Here is a 20,462-nt window from a genome sequence, read left to right on the forward strand (position 1 = left end):
ACCAGACATCTGTTTTTCAAATTGACTATTACAATACATACCTGTGTGCCCACTCCTTCTTTTGCTGGTAATAAGGCGTTTCTAATGAACAGCAGGTTAGAGCAGACGCTAAGCCCAGTAGGAGAGCATTAGCTACACAGAGAGCCAGTCAAGCGGGGGCACTTGAAAGGTGATTTCTCTCAGCAGGTGAGGTTGACATGAGAGATTCTGTCTTGACCTTAGAGAGGGGTAGGGAGTTGATTTGAAAAGAGAAAAGAGCGGAAATGACAGCTTATTCTTGCCAGGTGGCCCTGTCTGCCCAGTCAGTCACACAGACATTTCACAGACAGATGAGTAGAGTAGTGTTCTACTGCAAACTTGACCATTGGGAACCACTGAGAAAACACAACTACTGTATAGAGATATGAGATTGGTTTTCATTTTGTTTATTGGATTTAAAACAATATACAATACTGTATGTGTTTACTGAGTATCAGCACTCTGTGTAAGATCAAGCAAATAGTCACAGTCGATGGATTGACCCATGTTGTTCCATGTTGTAAAGCATTATACAACAAGTTGATGAACAAGCATTGTGATTGGCTGAGAGGCGTTCAAAGCCGTGATTTAATAACGATAATGTAACAATAATGTATATGCAGAGCAGAAACCCCCACAATCTATCACAAAATAAATACTTAAAGCATTGTTTTCTTGTCACAATTTCGGATTTGTTGTGTAACTGTTATAACCGTATAAACGCAATAATGCCCTTGAGGCCATGGTTTATTGTCAACATTGTCCAGGGATGGACTGGGACAACAAAACGGCCCTGGACTTTCAGCCGATGGGGGGGTGGGGTATGGGCAGGGCTGTATAAAGCCGACAGATCACGTCGCTCACCGGATGCGCAGCTCAATGATCCACCAGGTCCACAGCTCACAGATCAATTAGCCTACCGGGAATTCTCCCGGTGCTTCAGATAGCTAGTCCGCTACTGATATTGTCACTTGGTTGGGGGTTGCCGGCACTTCGATGCGCAATGTGCCTAACAACTCCCCTTACTAGTGACAATATTGACGATAAAGACCGATTCATGCTTCATCGACAACAACGCAACCAGGGTCTGCGTAGGTTCCCGAAGGCCGCACAACTTGCAGAGGAGGTTGCACAGGGCGTCGCGCACCTCTCTCGATTTCTCGATGAACGACCGGCTGCGTAGATGTTGCACGCCATTGATTGGTTGGTTAGTGAATGGAGGCAGAGCTGAAGTAGTTCAGTAGTGGAAGAAGATTCGGGACAAGTTGAAAATGCGCGAATGAAAAGAAAGCTGGAGAAAACAAAGAAAAGTGGAGCTGCGCCTGGGAATCAAACAAAGCCCACCTTCTATGCTCTTCTGACTGGAAGTATTCATAAAGCACCGGGAGATCGAGACAAACTATCCTGAGGTAAATACAGGCAGCCTTTGTTTATTAGCTAGCTAGTTAGCTTTGTTTGTTAACTAACATAAAAAAACCGTAATATAACATAACGTAATATGAAAGCCACCAGAAGTGTGTACAGAAGTTTAATGACACCACTGGGCACGGGCTGCACGTAGGCTACGCAGAAGTTTGAATTACAGAATGCTTGCCACAGTGTTGCACAGCACGAACCGCGTACTAGTCGCAGAAGTGACGCAGAAGCATGTAGAGGCCTTAAACCACGGCCTCTCAGACATTATTGCTTAATTTTTTATCAATGTTCTCAATGTTTTCTCAATGTTCCAAATCATCTGCAAGGTTCATGAATCATGTAAATGACTGGTAATAAGCCATGTCTTTGGGTGTTCTACTCACTTTTTTTTCAAAACAGACATGGGTTCCCTTGGGAGAGAAAACATGCAAAGCTCCCAATAACTACTCCAGTTAGTCCTAGACATACAATCGGTTTCATTAGCTTTTCTACAATTTTCTCTCTGTGTCTTTATTGTCTCCCTCCTCTCTTTTTCCTGGGATATTGAATGGCCTCTCTCAGCCTCACAGGCAGGATAGCGTATCCACAGAACCAATGCTGAATTTTGTTTTCATCAAAACATGTTCACTAATTATTATAGACTCATTATCTACTCATTCAGCCCGTTCACTTTTTTCCCTAACTTAAAAAGATTGGAAAGCATCATGCTTTGTTTCTTTCTTCTCTCGAAAACTCTTTTCAGTATTTTGTTTGTAGTATCTTATTTCCTCCTGTTTTGATAGTCAGTTTTCTCCCCACAACCCACACAGAAGGCTCTCCCCATAGTGGTATCACTCCCTCTGTCAAATTCAAATACCACGCTGCCCAAACCTATTACTGTGGAGTGGGGGAATCGTATGCTCTTACATTTACCCTCTTTCACCAGATTTTCACGTCAGTCTTCTAGAAGTAAAAACATACACTTACTGTTCTATTTCTGTCTTTTTTTAGGGACAGCCAGGAACCAGAGGATTTCCAGGCTTCCCGGTAAGTCTAAGTCTGGATCTGCACCTCATCCAGTTAAAAACTTTACAAACAGTGTTAAAATGTTAGGTTAAGATTTTACAAGTGGAGCTGTATTAGGCAGTCACTAAAAGAATCCAGAAGTGGGCCTTAGTTTGAAAAAATAAAGAAGAAAAAAAATTGCCCAGCTGTGTTTTATCCAAAGCTATTGCCATAAATGCTTGCCTCTCTACTCCCGGTCATGGATAGACCCTTGTCCACTAGCACAGTTAGAGCAATCTTTACATAGTCTGATGGTATTTAAAGTGACATTTGTGTCAAGCAACTTTTGCAGCATCTTCGTCTATCATTCCATTCTATCTATCAAGTCCCTTCTCAAAGTTGATATTGTAGTTTACCACGACCAGGTGGACTCATCCTACAATATCACAGAGCCAGCATTGTAAACACAACAATCTGCTCTTTCACTGAACCATAGCCATATCTGGGTTTGACCTGGAAATACCCTTTCGTCCTCACAAATAGCCTCACATCAGTGTAGTGGTCTGTAGAGCTATTAGAGAAGTAACTGCTATTAACCCGTGTTTAAATGTCTACTCCTCTCCTTATATTCCAGGGTCCGATTGGGTTGGACGGCAAGCCTGTGAGTTTCACTCTATTCCTGACAAATGTTGAATAATTGAGTAATTGAGCATTTTTACTGCACAGAACCCGCCACCTTATAATAATGATGATGAGGCTAATTAAGTTAATAATGATTATGGTCATTATTGTTATAACATCTCTGTTAGTATCATTATTGCTATTATAGAGAGTAATTGATATTTCTAAAATGTTTTCCCAAGAAACTCAAGAACATGTAGCTGTTGAAATCGATTTGATTATTTGACCTCATGAATTCACTTTTATATACTCACACAGGGACAAAACGGGCTAAAAGGCGACTTGGTAAGCATTTTTCAGATGGAATTTTGCAATTTTGTTGAAATTGTATGCTGTTGTTGTGTAGATATGTTATATGATGCAATGAAGGGTTATTACCTAAGTACCACAGTAAAAAAAGAAAAAAGAAAAGAAAGTCTGATACTGTTATGGATGCTTTACGTATGTAATTATCAAAAACGTGCAAATGCCAGTAAAACTGTGGTGTCGCATTAGTCGGCTGTTTACTTTGTAGCCACATGAATTCATTGGCAAAACAGTGTTGTGGCCTGATTTATGTGGAGAGTAATGGGAAACCAGTGGGTAGCCTGTTTTAGTGACAGCGAGAATGTTTGGCCATATTTAGTAGATGGACTGTCAAAGGGGAGCTGTTGTACACTTGCTGGTCCTCAATCAGGCTTAGGTAAAACCTTGGCTGAGGTCAACTCAAAGGGATCTTGTATGTATGCTGGCAGACAGAAAATAAACAACAGTTGAAACCCTGCTCCATACAGATGATGATTCAAATTCTTCCATCGGCAAATTAAGATGGTTTTTTAATGAATACGACTGATACACAGAACATACCTAACATGTCTAAAAGAGAATAGGTAAAATAGAACATAGTGGACCAAATGTATCCAGAAAATGGTGAACTTCTGCCTGAAAACCAATATTAATCTCCTCTTCAAAAGAATCCTCCAAAAATACATTGTTTTGGCTTCAGGGAAACACTCTTTCCTAAGGTGCCAAGGGAAAGAGTTAGATTTCCCCCATCACTCTGACAACTTTATAGGCCCACATCCATCTTGCGTGCTCCCTGTGAGGCTTCTACACAATGACTGTTAAAGCGTGCCCCTCCACCTCCAGCTCTCTGACCGCTGGAGAACTCTCTCATACGTACTCTCATCTGGGGGTTTGAGTACTTTTTTATTGAAATCTTTCCCCTCCAACTCTTTTTTTAACCAATAAAGACCTGTCCGCAAAAAAAAATCATCTTCTTGGATGATGGTTATGGCACCCTGGAAGCTGTTTCATCGTCTTGCCTCCGCCAGCGGTCTTTTATCAGGCCAGCTGCTGATTTTAGGGGCTTTTGTGTCTCTGTTTGAAACCCATTATTCTTTGTTGGACTGGAGGAGGTATCATGAGGGGGCTTTGTTTTATTAGGGGGGTATTCGCGTCTGCTATCTTTCGCTCGGAGCGTGTTTGGAACGCTGCCTCCTTACAGAAGCTCACACGCAGGGAGCTGGGGCCAATACAAATGAACCGCTGATCCAGGGTCCAAGTGGGGTGGATCATGTAGTATCTTCATAAATGATCATATAATGAGCCCCCTTTCCTCTTTACTCTCCTAACAAATGTCAAGGAGTGTTTTAAAAGCCACGAAGGCTAGTCTGATAAATGTATAGAAGTCCACAATGCCTATATGGAACTCCTATGCGCTAGGGTCATGGTCATGGGGTGTGTGCGATGTGTCCAACTGTGCCCTTTCCCAGAGTTCATTTATCAAATAGCCATTGGACACTGACAGATGGCTAGACAGCTCTCCCCAGGTCTTGATGGGTAGTCAAACAGAGTAGAGTGTGTGACAAGTGACAAGTATAACTTTTAGTAGTGCCCATTTTCACTGGGTGAGTTGTGTTCAAGTATGTCTGGTAACAATTTCTCTTCTGTTTAATTCTTCTATTGTGCTGGTTTTGACACATGCTGTATTGTTTTGCAATATTTTATAAGTCTGATTGGTATACTGTTACTGTTTGCTGTTTTTAAGGGTCAACGTGGTCTAAAAGGAGTCACAGTAAGTTTCCCCTCTTGCTTTGTCATTTGTCAGATGATGAATGCGTGATGCCTCTTTATCATACCTTTTCTGTTTTGTAATTTCTCACTCACTCCTCACTTATTTTGTTTACCTGCCAGGGCGAACCTGGTCCGAAAGGGGAAAAGGTGAATGATATTTTCCTAAATGACATAATGTAAATGATGACACTGAGTACAGGACATTTTGTGAATGGTGAGTTTCTAATATGCTCTTAATGGCTCTACTTCCTTCCTAGGGCATATGTGGAGACTACACTCACAGGGTAAGAAAATAATCTATCACACTCTTTCTCTTTGTGATGCCACAGCAACAGAAGGATAATGTTAGTAATGCTTTAGCAACAGAGGCGAAAATTGATTCATAAATGTATGAATATCCTTAGAATATTTAGAAGGCGAATTCTGATGTACTTACTGTTACTCGTTGTTTCACTGCAATTTGCTCCTCAGTGATTTCTAACAGTAACTTCAGTGGTCAGCGGATGGTGCTGAAGTATTAGCATTCACACTAACCTGCCGATATTATGCTGTTGTCTCTGTGGTAAATAATGTAGTATCTTTCACAGGTACAGACATAAATGAAGAATTTGACAGTCTGTTATAACAGAGCATGTTCAGCTTAGCAGAAGGAGAACAAAAGAAGCAGTGGCTAGACAAATGAGTCCATGATGGGTAGCACATGCAACACATGGAGGCAGGCGAGCTGCATGATTCAAATCAGCCGATCTCTCCGGGGCAGTTTCTGTTAGAGAGAAAACAAGGCAATTACTGGCAGGCTGCTGGAGCATACAGAATACGTGATAAGGCGTTATGTGTGGGGGTGCCAACAAAAATAGTCGAGGAGTTTTCAGATAGCTAAGTCCATTTCAAATGTAACCCAACCTCCTATTATTAAATGGCTTATGTAAGGACTTTAGAATCACACCTTATTTAACTTTTGTTACCCAATTACAGAGTAGGTATCAAAGTGCTCATAACAATTCAGAGCATGTTGAAAAGGTATTTTTGTTTGTTTTGATACAGTATCCCAAGCGAAAAAAATCCTTAAGTGTATTGAAAATAGTTATTTATAGATAAAATAGTTACTTAAAGTACACTAAAACTGTACTGATTTTGTACTTTTGTACCAGTACTCAAAATATGCTGTAATTTTGTGCCCTTAAATGTGTGCTTTAGTATACTTGTAAATTTAACCTGCACTTTAGTGTCCTTACATGGGAATTTGTAAGTGTCTATATACGTGAATAGCTGTACATTAAGTAGAATTGTGGTTGTTATTTTATTTTCATTTCCTCCATTGAGGAAATGGTTGGGGCAGGGGGAAAAAAGGGGACTTGAAATTATGCAAGCTTTGCTATCTTGTTTTCAAAGCTGATCTATCTCATAATTATTTTTCATTTTGACAAATGAGAGAATCCCTGAGTGTTAGTTAGCCTTGTCCTTCAACTGTAATGCAGTTGCACCTCTCATGGGATCAATTACAAACTCAGTTTTGGCAAGTAAATATCTTTGTTGTCTTGGCCCATGAGTAAACCAGTGACAGCTTTGAACAAAAACATTTGTAGAATATCCTGAAAGAATCCCAATACAAAATATGAAATTAATTATGTTTAGAATATAATGTTAATATACTACAGTTACATATTACCCAGCATTCCTGTCTAATATGTAAGTTGTTGTTAACAATACTGTAACACTTACAGTTTGGTTATTTATTGGATTCAATGATCATTTTGAGATTGGATTATGTATTAATAGTGCTGTCCTTCAGTTTTGTATACTTCAATTCCTGCTATCCCTCAATTATGTGTATTAAGTTGCTAACCATAACTGTAAATAATTAGGACAAAGATGAAGTATGCCATTCAGCCCTTTGAAGACTACAAGGTATAAGCCTATGGGCCTCCTTGTTTGGCAGTTGACCTGCTGCAAGAGTGACATAGTTGCATGGTTACATGTTATGTCCCCTTCAACCTCAATGGGACTTCATGCATAAATGAAGTTTGAGAATACAAAATAAAATAAAAACATAAATGAATGAACGTTCTATTTCTAATTGAAGTGTACTTTTAGAATACACAGAAATATGTTAGTGACACATTATTAACACACTTCTAAAATACTTCATACTATTTTACAGTCGCGTTGAATATGACTAAGATTACATTCTGAGTGTGTTGAAAGTACATCTCAGATATCTTAAATATGAATTAAAAGGGGTCACTTAAGTATAAAAAGTAAAAGAAAAAAAAGAAAAAGGTTTAAATAAATAAATAAATAATAATAATTTAAAAAAATAATAATAATAATAATGTGAAGTTCACAAAGGCAGATGATTTGGGGTTGTTTAAAGCCTTCAACCTGTGCTGGAGCCCCTGGCACACTGTGTGTGTTTTGGAATGTTTACATACATGTCACACACACACACACACACACACACACACACACACACACACACACGCATGCACGCACGCACGCACGCACACACACACACACACGCAGGCACACACACGCACACACACACACACACACACACACACACACACATACACACTGCATGGGAGGTCCCTAGAAACTAGAAAGAGCTAGGAGTGTTTGTGTTTAAGCAGAGACTAGATTGGGAAATAGCAACAGCTATTCCGTGTGTGTGTGTGTGTGTGTGTGTGTGTGTGTGTGTGTGTGTGTGCGCCTCCTTGTACAGGATCTCCCACTGAAAACCCTGGAGGCATTGCACTCCAGTCAAACTTTGATGTTTAAGGTTTGTGGGTACCCCCAAATGGGTCCCCCCATGTCCCCAAAATGGTATTTCTCAGTTGTGCCACAGAGAGCCAATGCTCCACACCTCGGTGCCCCCCAACCCCTCTGTTCTCCACCAGTCGTCCCCATGTCTCAGTAGAACAGTGTAGGCTAGGTCTCCACACCGTAACCTTTAACCCCCAGGCCATGGAGTGGATGTGAGATTATTACAGACAACGGGATCATTTTCAACCCTTAGATTCATCATATTTTTGTATGCCAGAAAATGCACCAAATGTCATCCAAGTTGGCAAATATGCTTTCGAGTCAGATATAAAGCCATTTGATACCACCTATATTTGATAACTGACTGATATATGTTGATTAAAGTCAGTATTGTTTCAAGTGCTGGTGTGTAGGGTTAATGGTAACAACATGGTGCATCCTATGGTATGTGGGTGTGTTCGGCTAGTAATGGTGGGGGACAACAACACATACTTTTCATGTATCTCCTCCTTCTCCTCCTCCTCCTCCTCTTCCCCGTGTCTACTTATTTATTACATACTTTATATATATATGCTCTATTTCCTCATCAATACCTCAACATACAAGAGGTATTTGACTAGTCCATGATAATCAATCAATCAATTCAATTCAATTACAAACTTTATTGCCATCTAAGCATTGACTCATTATCTTCATCAAACTCTATGATGGGATTGATCGTACTATAAAAGACCTCAGAGGACCTTTTAGCCAATTGTCCCTTCGTCAAGTTGGAAATATATACTGTATGTAAAAAGTGGGCAAGCTGTACTGAGTAGGTTCTGCTGTAATTTACTGGATACAAAGCATTGGGACCATACATTCTCTCTTGAAACTGTACCTGACACTGCTGGTGATCTCAACAGAAGCGGCGTATTGTACAGCCCTGTGTTGGAGGCTTGGTCACAGTAAGTCTGGTTGTGTACTGTAATATCTTTGTAGCAAGACTGGATCCTACCTGATCTCCGCTCAACTGACTGCAACAGGGGCCGGGAGTATGGTTGATATTGAAATTGATGCCCAAACCATTGATGCCCAAACCAGTAGTGCAGCTGCAATTATCTTTAATTAAAACCCCAAAAGGTTGTATTTTGCTTTATCCCTATGCATAGTAAGTACTATGTATAGTCTATATTTTTGAAATAAGGTATAGTAGCCTATATCATGGTGACTGTATCGGTATCAAATCTCATCAATACTACTGTCGACACAGACTTTTGGTTCCTGGTTTGCAGTGTTGTTGTCTCTCTCCCTTTCTTTCTACCTTCTATCTATACTCTCTCCCTGCCTTGACATTTCTTTGCTGTTCACTCATGTTTTTTTCCGATTTCTCTTCTTCTTCTTCTTCTTCTTCTTCTTCTTCTTCTTCTTCTTCCCCTCCCTATTCTCCCCTTCCCCTTCTCCCGTTCTATCCTGTTTCCTGTCCCTGACCTCCTGATGAACTTGTTCCCCTGTGACTGTGTGCACCGCTGGCCACCTGTGCTTTGTGACCTCAGCAGATGTTGCCCATCACCGTGCGCAACATGCCCTCAATAAGCCCTCTAATCCTAAAGCGCCTCAAGGTACATTTCTCTCTGTCCCTTCCTGCCTTTCTCTGGATGCCAACCGCCATTGACCACCGCCAAACCCTTCCATAACTCTGTCTAACCCTTCCATAACCCTGTCTAACCCTCTATGGCATTCATGTGTCTCAGAACTGTTGAATGATAAAGGAGAGGACAGGTCATATCAAATAAAAGAGTTCACATTCATTTACATTCTGACCACATGGTGAAATGAAAACATTGATCAAACTTTGAGACTTTGACAAAATGTCTCATGTTGAAAGTGTAACTGACCATAGATGTTTTAGAATAAAAACTGATATGCAGTAGATTAGACAAATAGCCTTAGCTTCCAGCTGCATTTTTATTCCATGAAAGTGAACTTTTAAGCCCAACTCGGCTTGTTGGCTAGTCCTCTGTCAACAGTACCTCAGTGTGGGAAAGAGAGCATTCTTTAGGCCAATGGAATCCTACAAACAAACACTGAAAAGCTAACATCTATAATCTCCATAACATTAGCAAAGGATATGAGAAGTAAAGGGACCTTCATTTGACAGGAAGTTAATGTTCTCCAATCTCCTGTATATATGAATGTTCACCATCGCTCTCTCAAAGAACCTCTGTGTCCCTGCCATGTGCTCTGAGCGCACCCTATACCCTATTAGAGGTAGTGTCCTGGCACCAGTGGCCCCCTGTTGGCATCTGTCCTCCATCTTGTTTCTCCAGGTGTGCAGTCTCTCTGTGCCAAGACGGAATACCTTGTTTGGAGACAATGCTACACACTGTGGTAGACTAAAAACCAAAGACAGACAGTAGGGGGAAGAAATACCACCCAGGCCAGATTGGCTCTGCTTTTTTAAACTGAGCCCCTGGAATCAGTTCGGAGAAGCATAGCGGAATGTGTTCATTTAATGGACAAGCATCCGGAAACATAAATCATGGCCAGACACATCCTGTTCAGTGAAGGGGATTGATAAAATATGGATCTGATGTGAATGGTTGAGTTCCAGATTATGTGAGGCCTCAATGCCTGGGCCGGGCAACAGAGGCTTTACCAGAGCTAAATGTGTTTTCCTTGTACAGTAACATATTACACAGTGATCAGGAAGTTTTTGAGTTCAAGGCCAGGATTTTGTATCATGAAATCCTTAAAGTCAGACCACATGTAGAGTAATAAATCATCCTCTGTGTATTGTGTCATATGAAGTTGTTTCTTTAGGTAGAAATGGTGGTATACTGGTATAGGTAGGATAAGTAAATGGTGGTATACTGGTATAGGTAGGATAAGTAAATGGTGGTATACTGGTATAGGTAGGATAAGTAAATGGTGGTATACTGGTATAGGTAGGATAAGTAAGGCAATAGTTACTATATGCTTCTAGTTCTCAGTTGAGTGTCCACAGAGTAGTCATAAAGAGAAATCAGTTGATAGGCAGTTTCCCGTTTCCGTGAAGCAATACTGTACAATACTGTATGTTACTGAATGAGCCAAAGAAGCTACAGCATGATTGAAGTTATATACATATTATTAAAGAAAATCCCAATTGATTTTTACTGTGATTACTTTGAATTTAAGTGTAAAGTCATCCACAATGGTATTCCCTCCAAACATGGTACTCAGTGAACAGAAATGCCCTCATAACGCCTTGTCTTGAACCCTGCTAACATTGTCCGCTATGTCCCCCCCCCCACCCCTCTCCTGTTGTGTTTGAGGTGTTGTGTTGCCATGACCTTAGCAGGCTGGCTTCACACTGGCAGATGGTAACTGTAGGTCTCTCAGCAGGGCGAGCCTGGAGCACAAGGCCCACCTGGACCTCCCGGACCCCCCGGACCTTCTGGGACCGATGGACTGAACGGACCTAGTGGACCACCGGTGAGTCCCCTCAACATGCCACAACCTGACCTGGCACCTGACTGGGCTACACTACTATATTCAGGAGGGAATGGCAATAGAGATTAACATGTGATGAAAGTGTTTGAACAAAAGATTATAATATCAGTTATACAATTGGTATATTTGCTTAAATCTGATATAGGGTAAACCCGGTGAGCCTGGAAAACCAGGAAAAGATCCAAAGGTGAGTTTTGTCCACACTCATGTTCATATTACAATAGTTGCATGCTAATTCCAGGTGTAACTAGTCATAATGTACATTTGGAAAATATGCTATTGCGTATTAGAACGATGATGTTGACATTCTTGTAATTTCCCCATTTTATTTACAGCTCTTATTAGGAATTAAGGTAATCTTTTCTCAATATCAATATCATTATTACTGCACTGTATATAGATGTATGGCTGTTCAGATTGACGAGTTAGATACTGTGTGCCTGTACAAGTGAAATGCAAGTAATCTGTGGGAGATAAAATGAGAAAAGACAAACCGTTTTGTCCCGAAGGGAAATTGTCATGAACACACAGTGCAGCTTTCATAAACAATTACAATCTACATTTTAATAAGGGACTTATCTCTCAATTATCAACTCCTTCAGAGGCGAGTATAGCCACTCTAGCCATTCTTCTGTATGTCTGCAGTTCAGATGAAAAAGCCAATGGAGTTCAGCTAGTATAACACTGCCTGCATGTGTGTTCTCTGTGTTGCTATTGGACAGGAGGAGTGTATATTTCCCCAGATACATTCATTTCCATGGATTATTTAGGATGGGTAATTTTGATTGTGGGGCTAGGGAAATACACATAACCTATAAAGCAGCAAGTCCAAGTTCTCCATAAAAGCAAAACACATTTCAAAACCAAGTTCATATCACAGCATGAACTTGAAAGTCGGCTCTGTAACTTTTGATTGGCCCTCCTCACAATAAGGAACCATCCATATCATGACATTGTGTTGGAGGACTATAACAGCATGCACTGTTGTGTACAGTATGTTATTTTGTGTTTAATGAACGTGAACTGTCTATGCCATTACAGGGTGAACCAGGCATGCCAGGAATAAAGGTACATTTTCTGCCTCAAACTAATCTTAAACATTCAATGAAGTATGAAGTATGAGTATGAGCATCAATATACATGTAGTTTATAATCATACTGTGAATCACTGCTTGGTGAGGCAAAGTTCAGAATAACATATTCCGCAATGAATTATATATGGATATTTATTTCATGATAGAGGAAAAGTAATACCCGTCTACTTTTCCCGATAGTAGTGGAAACAATTTATGAATCCATCTGCTCTCAAGCACCTGCTCGGATTAATGCCGAAGCATAAGGAAGCGATATTTCATCAAATAATCCTATGACGTTATTGAAAAACGAGCTGTTTGCAGGTTGTCATGAATGCTACATTCGGATAATTTATGTGTCTATTGTACATTTTTGAGTTTTGGCGGATATGGGTTGTAGGCACTAAGGAAGAGTTGGATTATGGATTATATCATGGTCTTTGTCTCTGTTGAGTCATGTCCTGCATCTTTTTAACTTTTAGCTGCCCTCACTTTCATCCTTTTACTTCCTCATTCTGTCTCTCCATTCACATTTGTGTCTCTCTTTTACAGGGGGATCGAGGTGATGGAGGCCCTGTTGGTCCAGAAGGCCCTAAGGTATTGTCATTAAGATCATTACCTGTTTTGAGTATTAGTATCGTTCTACCTTCCTCTCTGTTTATTACAGAAAGTATTTGACCATTTATGTTCTTCAAAGAAGTTATTTTTTGTATATATAGAATTGAACAGCTTGCCAACAATTGCATTACAGTATCCCAGTCCTAGCCCTAGCTGTTAACCATACGCCTTCCTAGCCCTGAGATTTTCCCAAGGATTGGAAATCCAGGGATGGACACAGCCCCCTGCCATCATTGGTCATGGGAGCATTCCCCTCCTACACACACACACACACACACACACACACACACACACACACACACACACACACACACACACACTAACTCCCGCTGCTGGACTGCCGGAGCTAACCTTGCCTTTTAAGTGCTGTGGGAGGCAGAAGGGGCTGTGACTCTTAAACTCCCCACGTGCCTTTCCTTCTCCACTTCTCCCTGACTTAATGGACTTCCTCTGGGGGGCTCACTCACGGCCTGCTGCCGCTGCCCTTCACTGATCTGATCTGGTCTGGGCCCAGCCAGCACACAGCATGACTCCGCACCAGGGGAGGGAGAGAGACAGGGATAGGGGAGGGAGAGAGAGAAGGGGGGGGGGGTGAGAGAGAGAAAGAGAGAGAGTGGGAGGTAGGAGAGGGTGAGAGGTGGATTAGGGATAGAGTGGAAGCGAGAGAGAATAGGGGCTTAGGGACAGGAGAGAGTAGGAGAGAGGGGTAAGGGAAGAGGGGGATTGGGAGTATAAAAATATGGAGAAATACAGAGAGAGAAGACAAGAGAAGAAGAAGGAAAGAAATCAAGGGATAGAGAGAGAGAGAGAAAGGGAAAGGAGACCTGAAGTTTCAGTGTAGCTTCTCTGGCTCCTACATTCCCCACCACAATAGGGTCACCTCCAGGAGGTGTCCCAGGAGCAGGCTAAACGTCTTAGCCATCTGTGCAGTGTCAAAACTGTTTGGCTGCCGCTGTCAGAAAAAACCACAAACCTCTCCATGACATGATCCTCTCTGAAAGTGATGATAACCTCAAGCCAGATATAAAAGATTTAAATTCAAACCGTAGGGGTCGGTTTTTGAGTAGTAAAATACATGACTGTATGACAATTGCCATTTTTCTGTGCCATGCACTCAATATTTTTTTTACCTTTGACCTCTATGCCAGAGACCTCTGGAAGAACCTGCAGCTCAGAGCTCCTGGTTGTGTTATTGCCTTGTAAACTTCAGCTCTCCTCCATCTCTCTGTTTTCCCATGAAAGAGCCTCACAGAAGCTTAATTCGGTTTATACGGATGACGGTTAACCATATAGTAGGTTATGTAGGACAGAAAATACTTAGGCCACAAATGGGCCGTGGTGGTTTGGTTGTCCTTCAAAACAAGTTGAACTGCTTTGAAATTTGATATGTAAAGTGACATGCTCTGAAGTGTTTGAAAAACGGAATACCTCAGTTTGTATACCAGGCATTGAAATAGTTTAAAATATATTAAAATATGTGACATCTCCCATGTTTCCATTTCACTCATTCTTAATGGATGAATTTCATTACCTGGTAGTGGCGTTGAGTGGTTGTTCAACTGGAGTGTGGTGCACCATCTAGTGTCATTTCAGAGAACTGCCTCTCAATATCCTGCATGTAAAATGGAGATTTTCCTGAGATTTAAATATAATCTCTGTTAAACAGACAAGAATTCAATGTGTGAATGTGTGTCAATTCAAGGAGGACATGCAATTTCCAGTTCATTACCCATCAATGTCATCAATCAAATGGTGATCTTGTTTGCCAGAGAATATGTGCACAGTTGATCTGAACTTGGCTTAGTTTATCTCAATAGCTTCAATACTATAGTGTTTGACTCCTGCAATGCTAACCCTTTTCTGTTAGTTCAAATGATATTATAAGAATGGGGACAAGCATCTTGTATAATTTAGTAGTCTGCACAGGTACAGTACAGTCCTGTAGTTGTTTCAAAATGGAATTATTTATTCTGTGACTAACGTCCCTGTGCCTTTGTATGTCTGTCTCTGTCCTTCTGTAGGGGCTGAAGGGAGACTATGGACTGAAGGTAAGAGCCTTACGTCAAACTCTCTCTATCTGTTGTTGGTTTGATAGGAGTCTTGAGCTATGTTGCTCTGATTCATTTCACAGACTGTGTTTCTGAATGGGAATTTCTTCATGCCAAATCAAGAGGGTTGGGCTGTTAGCTAAATGTTGTTTAATAACTTACACATGCTGAAACAGAAATACACCCCACAGACTTTAGCCATTGACTTAGGTCAGTTTTTATGAATGGATAGTTTAAGTTATATTCTGAAATCCTCACAGGAGAGGAGCCTCCCATTGAAAACAAGCTCCTATCTAAAGTAAACCGGGGAGTCTATCTTTTATCTGTGGATATGGTTAGACTAACACAGCAAGGCCGGTCAGTCATGTCCTATGTCTGGACGAGATATCAGCACACTTCAAAAAGCCTCAAGTGGTGTGGCCTTGTCCTGTTCAATTCCCTCCTGTGTAAGGGTTTGATGGAATATTCATTTCCATTAGACCCCCCCACTCATACACACCCCCACACCCCCACCCTAAGGACCACCATGCAAGGCCCTCATCATAGCAGAGAGGACCTGTGCACTGAAATGGCCATGAGTCAATCGTTTTTAAAAAAAAGAGATTCATGTGACCCCCATTTCAGGGTCTATGTCATGAAACGTGCAGTGATTTCCCTTGGTGCCATTGGTTGATTCCCCCCCTGTTTGAAATAGCATGCTTTTCTTCTGCCTGCTCTTGCTCCTCTGATGATGATGTCTCCATCCACGCTGTAGGGAGACGAGGGGAAACCCGGTCTCACAGGACAGAGGGGAGAAAAGGTATTCTGAGATGCATTGGTTGTTTTGGTCATTTGGTCATTGTTTTGACAAATAATCAACACAGTTTTGCTGAAACATTGGTACGTCAGAAGGCATGACTAAATTTTAATCTTGGGCTAAACAATTGACAACAAAATCACAGCATACAGTGGAAGTTTGCAACAGAACAGAGCAAACATGCACAAGTTGAAAAACCATGCCAGAGAGAGAGGGTGGGCCCTGTAAGAACGCAGGGGGATACTTCTGAAAGAAGAGGAGCTGTTTTGTCCATCACTGGACTGTCTGATTCAACAACAACTTGGATGGGGGGCTTCCTAATCCTCTCATGTTCCCAATGAGCTACCACGTGTGCTCCCCCCCCCGTCTCTGGACGTCTCTCAGACAGTCAGTGAGCTGTGCTCTGTGGGACCATTCTCCAGTGAAGTGGCTGATGCAGTGCGGCCACTTGTTTCCTTACCTGTCAACTCCCTGTCGTATGGACTGTACCATCCCCGAGTCTGGGCCGACCGGTTACCATGGCAAAACCCCCTGTTGCTGCGCCAGCCCCCGGCCCCAGCAGTAGCAACACACGTGTGTTTTTCCCATTAGACCCTGCAGATGGACAGATTGGGAAAGAGAGGGAAAAAACACTTCAAGGAAGGGAGCAATTCTCGACACGGTATCCACAGCAACAGTGCAAGAGGAATAGCTTTTTACTGTTTTTATAATAAAAAGAAAGTACTTTCGCAGGCCAGCCCCTTCAAAGCTATAAGATATTTTCACCTACGGATTTGGGTTAGCCCTGACCTTGGGGATCTTTGGTCTATATATACACTCACAATGATGGATCAGTTTCAGTGCAAGCAGATTGGAAATTAAATGAATAGGTAAAGGTTTGAGGCAGAAGTCATAACCATTCATCTCCACATGGTGCAGACCACAAGTCTGACTGTATTCTACTGTACATGTTAGACGGAACGATCTGGAGACCCTCACACAGCATGCAACAGTCACATGGCTAGACTTAGAGGAAGTAGACAGGACAGCGCCACCCATAGACCTCCTTCTCTGCCTCCATTATGGTGAAATACCATTACTGTACAGTGGATCATCATTAGAACAGTAATAGCGGATGTCTCTCCCCTGGTCTGGAGAGCTGGTTGATTTAATGAGCCTGTTAAAAAAAAGCCTTTGCTTTCATTTCCCTCCTCCTGGGTCAGCTGTGTGGGCACTTGCAGGCTCTCAGCACAGGAAGAGAGGAGGACAAAGACAGTGGATATTGTGACAGGGTGCAGTGCAGGACAGTGGGGAAGAGGTGTGGGGGGAAGCAGGATTTGCCAAGCCTAGCGCTTTGCAAACAGACAGACTGGCAGACTGACAGACTGACAGACTGGCTGACTGACTGACTGACTGACTGAGGGACTGAGGGACTGAAAGAGGCTTTGCCCTTCCTCTGCCCTCCCTCTCCCTGGAAATGAGAGAGCTGTGTACCAACACAGCTGGAGAGAGGGTTAAACTGCAACTAATGCCTCTATACTGTACACCAAGAAAGTCCTGTTACTGCTGTAGATCAGTCTCTGTACAGGTATCTGCTGGGGCTATTTGTACAAAAAACTAATTTGTTGTTTTCCCCGGACCCAAAAGTCAGAATATTACATACGTTAACATCACGCTTCCTATTTCTAATAGGGTGACAGTATGTGAATCAATACGATTTTCTGCAAATCATTATTTCAATATTGTTTCTGTGTTAAGAATAATAATACAGGTGTAGGCGCTACATAATTTAATGTTTTATTGATGTTGCTCGAAATCCAGTGGCTGCAAACCAATGTTATGTTCATGTATATGATAACAGATACTTCCGTTGAACTCAAACTGTATTTAACCCCCAGTGGTATCAGTCTGATGATCACCTCTTCTTTTGAACGGATGATGAATCTATCCCCTGTGATCCTCAGTGCCTTTCCTCTGAACTGGAAAGGCCATGTCCACATCTTTGCAATAAGAGATTAGCGTATTGATAAATCAAGTAGGAAGCCTGTCAGTCGACAGATTACCCGCCAGCCAACACCCATTGAGTATCACACACACACACACACACACACACACACACACACACACACACACACACACATACGCACACATACACACACACACACACACACACACACACATACGCACACATACACACACACACACACACACACACACACACATACACAGATACACACACACACACACACACACACACACACACACACACACATACACAGATACACACACACACATACACACACACACACACACACACACACACACACACACACACACACACACCGGTGTTAAAATAGAACCATGGGGTGGGGAGTGACGATGATGGGGGCGGATAGCAAAGCGGACGGGAGGAATGGTGCAAGCTGATTGGAAAAGCAGATCAAAGGGAGAGCCTCTGCTTCCTGTTTGGGAGCTGGGCACAAGGGGCCTCTCCACACGATTAGAGCCGTCACCGCTCGCGTCCCCTGATCCCCAGTCAGAGTCAGGAGGATGGGATGTGAGGGGGATCTGAAAAACGCTTTCATCTTCCTAGAAACTGGCTATCAGACACTCTACACCCATAACCCCCCCGCCACCTGTCACAGGCTCCAGCAGAAATGCACTTGCTGAGTGTCAGTTGAGAGGAGGGGACTGCACTTTCTGTCAGTTGAGAGGAGGGGCAAATGGGGAGCAAGGAGGAAGAGAGGGGAAGAAGTTGCCAAGTTGGGGACTGCCACCTGCCTCTTGTTCAGACCCAGAGGAGTCAGTTGGTGCTTCTCTTTTTCTGTCTCTGCCAGGGACGTTCCACCACTGTTCTCCTCTGTTCCTTCACTTCTTCTTAGTTTGATACAGTTTTCTCTTTAGGGTTAGATTCGCAGAACCATTTGTCAGATACATTTTTTCATGGGATTTGTCTATTTCGATGCTTGACATAACCACCAACATGGGTTTTGATTGTTTGGAGTGTGACCCCCTAATGGAGGCATGGGTATGTTTATCAACACATATTACATTACTGTACATGCCTTGTTTGGGCAAGATGTTAGTTGTTGATTATCAATGCCCTCTTTTAGGGGGAACTTGGAATGCCGGGAATGCCAGGGAAACATGGATTGAAGGTAGTCCACCCCTGTGCAAGCAGCCCCCGACCCCTCACTCTGAGATCCCCGACCCCTCACTCTGAGATCCCCCGATCCCTCACTCTGAGATCCCCCCTCTACATGCTAAAAGAACTACCAGCCTCCTCTCCCACTAGTTTTGTCTCCTGATGAAGCATTCCCTAATCCAATCTCCTGATGAAGCATTCCCTAATCCAATCTCCTGATGAAGCATTCTCTAATCCAATCTCCTGATGAAGCATTCCCTAATCCAATCTCCTGATGAAACATTTCCTAATCCAATCTCCTGATGAAGCATTCCCTAATCCAATCTCCTGATGAAGCATTCCCTAATCCAATCTCCTGATGAAGCATTCCCTAATCCAATCTCTTCACCAAAGTGCTAACATTGCTGTGTGCTAATGCCAACTTCACCAAGTTCACCAGATTGCATTTCCATTGAAGGATGTATAGCCATTTTGGCTCTGAACAATACAATATTCTTAGGTCTGATTGTTGTTTTGCATTTGGGATAACACTTGATATAAGAGTGTGGGGCGAGTTAATCATTTCAACAGGGCAATCTTCTAGCTCTGTGCTTGACATGGCATTTGAGTCTCAGCAGCATGTGAACAACATACTGTATAGGCCTAACTAGCACCATATGTGACTAGGATTATATTTATATGATTATACACACAACATTATACACACAACATCCAAATGTAAATATATATAACAGTATGTGAATCAATACGATTTTCTGCAAATCATTATTTCAATATAGTTTCTGTGTTAAGAGTGATAAGTACAGGTGTAGGCACTACATAATTTTGTGTTTTACTGATGTTGCTCGACATCCAGTGGCTGTAAACCACTCCCTACCATCAGGTCAAAGTAGAGTTTCTCAGCTTTAATTCAATGGGTTTTTTTCTTTTTTTCAGATTGGGTTCACCATTTAGAAAGTACATTTTTTTAAACATATTCTCTTTTAGGGCTCCAGAAGTATTGGGAAAAATCATATTATGTCCAAACAAAGCACTCATGTTTTGTATTTGGTCAACAATCATTTGCATGCAATATCTGCAACCCATTGACCCCACCAGATGCTGGGTATCTTCTCTGGTGATGCTCTGCCGGGCCTGTACTGCAGCCTTCTTCAGTTGTTGTTTGTTTTGAGGTCTTTTTGCCTAAAATTTCATGATCAGAAAATGAAATTCATGTTCAATTGGATTTACATCTGAGATTGACATGGCCAGTCAAGAACTTTCCGCTTTTTGGCCCTGAAACACTCCCTAGTTGCTACAAGACCTTTTTCCAGACCTCTGCAGGCTTTTTAGGTACTTTTTAGCAAACTGTAACCTGACTGTCCTTTGAGGATAACTAGTGGTTTGCACCTTGCAGTGAAAACTCTGTAGTT

At 42.0% G+C, this 20,462-nt stretch overlaps 1 protein-coding gene across 1 annotated transcript in view; it reads left to right on the plus strand.

Annotated features, from left to right (window-relative positions):
* The window catches only part of col13a1 (collagen, type XIII, alpha 1), a gene marked incomplete at both ends in the record, with an annotated part of 91,851 nt that overhangs the window by 50,712 nt on the left and 20,677 nt on the right, over positions 1-20,462 (plus strand). Inside the window, 12 exons of the mRNA XM_083696115.1 lie at positions 2,425-2,460; positions 3,053-3,079; positions 3,358-3,384; positions 5,129-5,155; positions 5,275-5,301; positions 5,412-5,438; positions 8,823-8,864; positions 11,281-11,373; positions 11,537-11,578; positions 12,433-12,459; positions 13,026-13,061; positions 15,104-15,130. Coding sequence (XP_083552241.1) covers positions 2,425-2,460; positions 3,053-3,079; positions 3,358-3,384; positions 5,129-5,155; positions 5,275-5,301; positions 5,412-5,438; positions 8,823-8,864; positions 11,281-11,373; positions 11,537-11,578; positions 12,433-12,459; positions 13,026-13,061; positions 15,104-15,130 — 438 coding nt within the window. The remainder of the gene's footprint in view (positions 1-2,424; positions 2,461-3,052; positions 3,080-3,357; positions 3,385-5,128; positions 5,156-5,274; positions 5,302-5,411; positions 5,439-8,822; positions 8,865-11,280; positions 11,374-11,536; positions 11,579-12,432; positions 12,460-13,025; positions 13,062-15,103; positions 15,131-20,462) is intronic.

This window comes from Argentina silus (genome assembly GCF_951799395.1).
Source record: "Argentina silus genome assembly, chromosome: X".
NCBI lineage: Eukaryota > Metazoa > Chordata > Actinopteri > Argentiniformes > Argentinidae > Argentina > Argentina silus.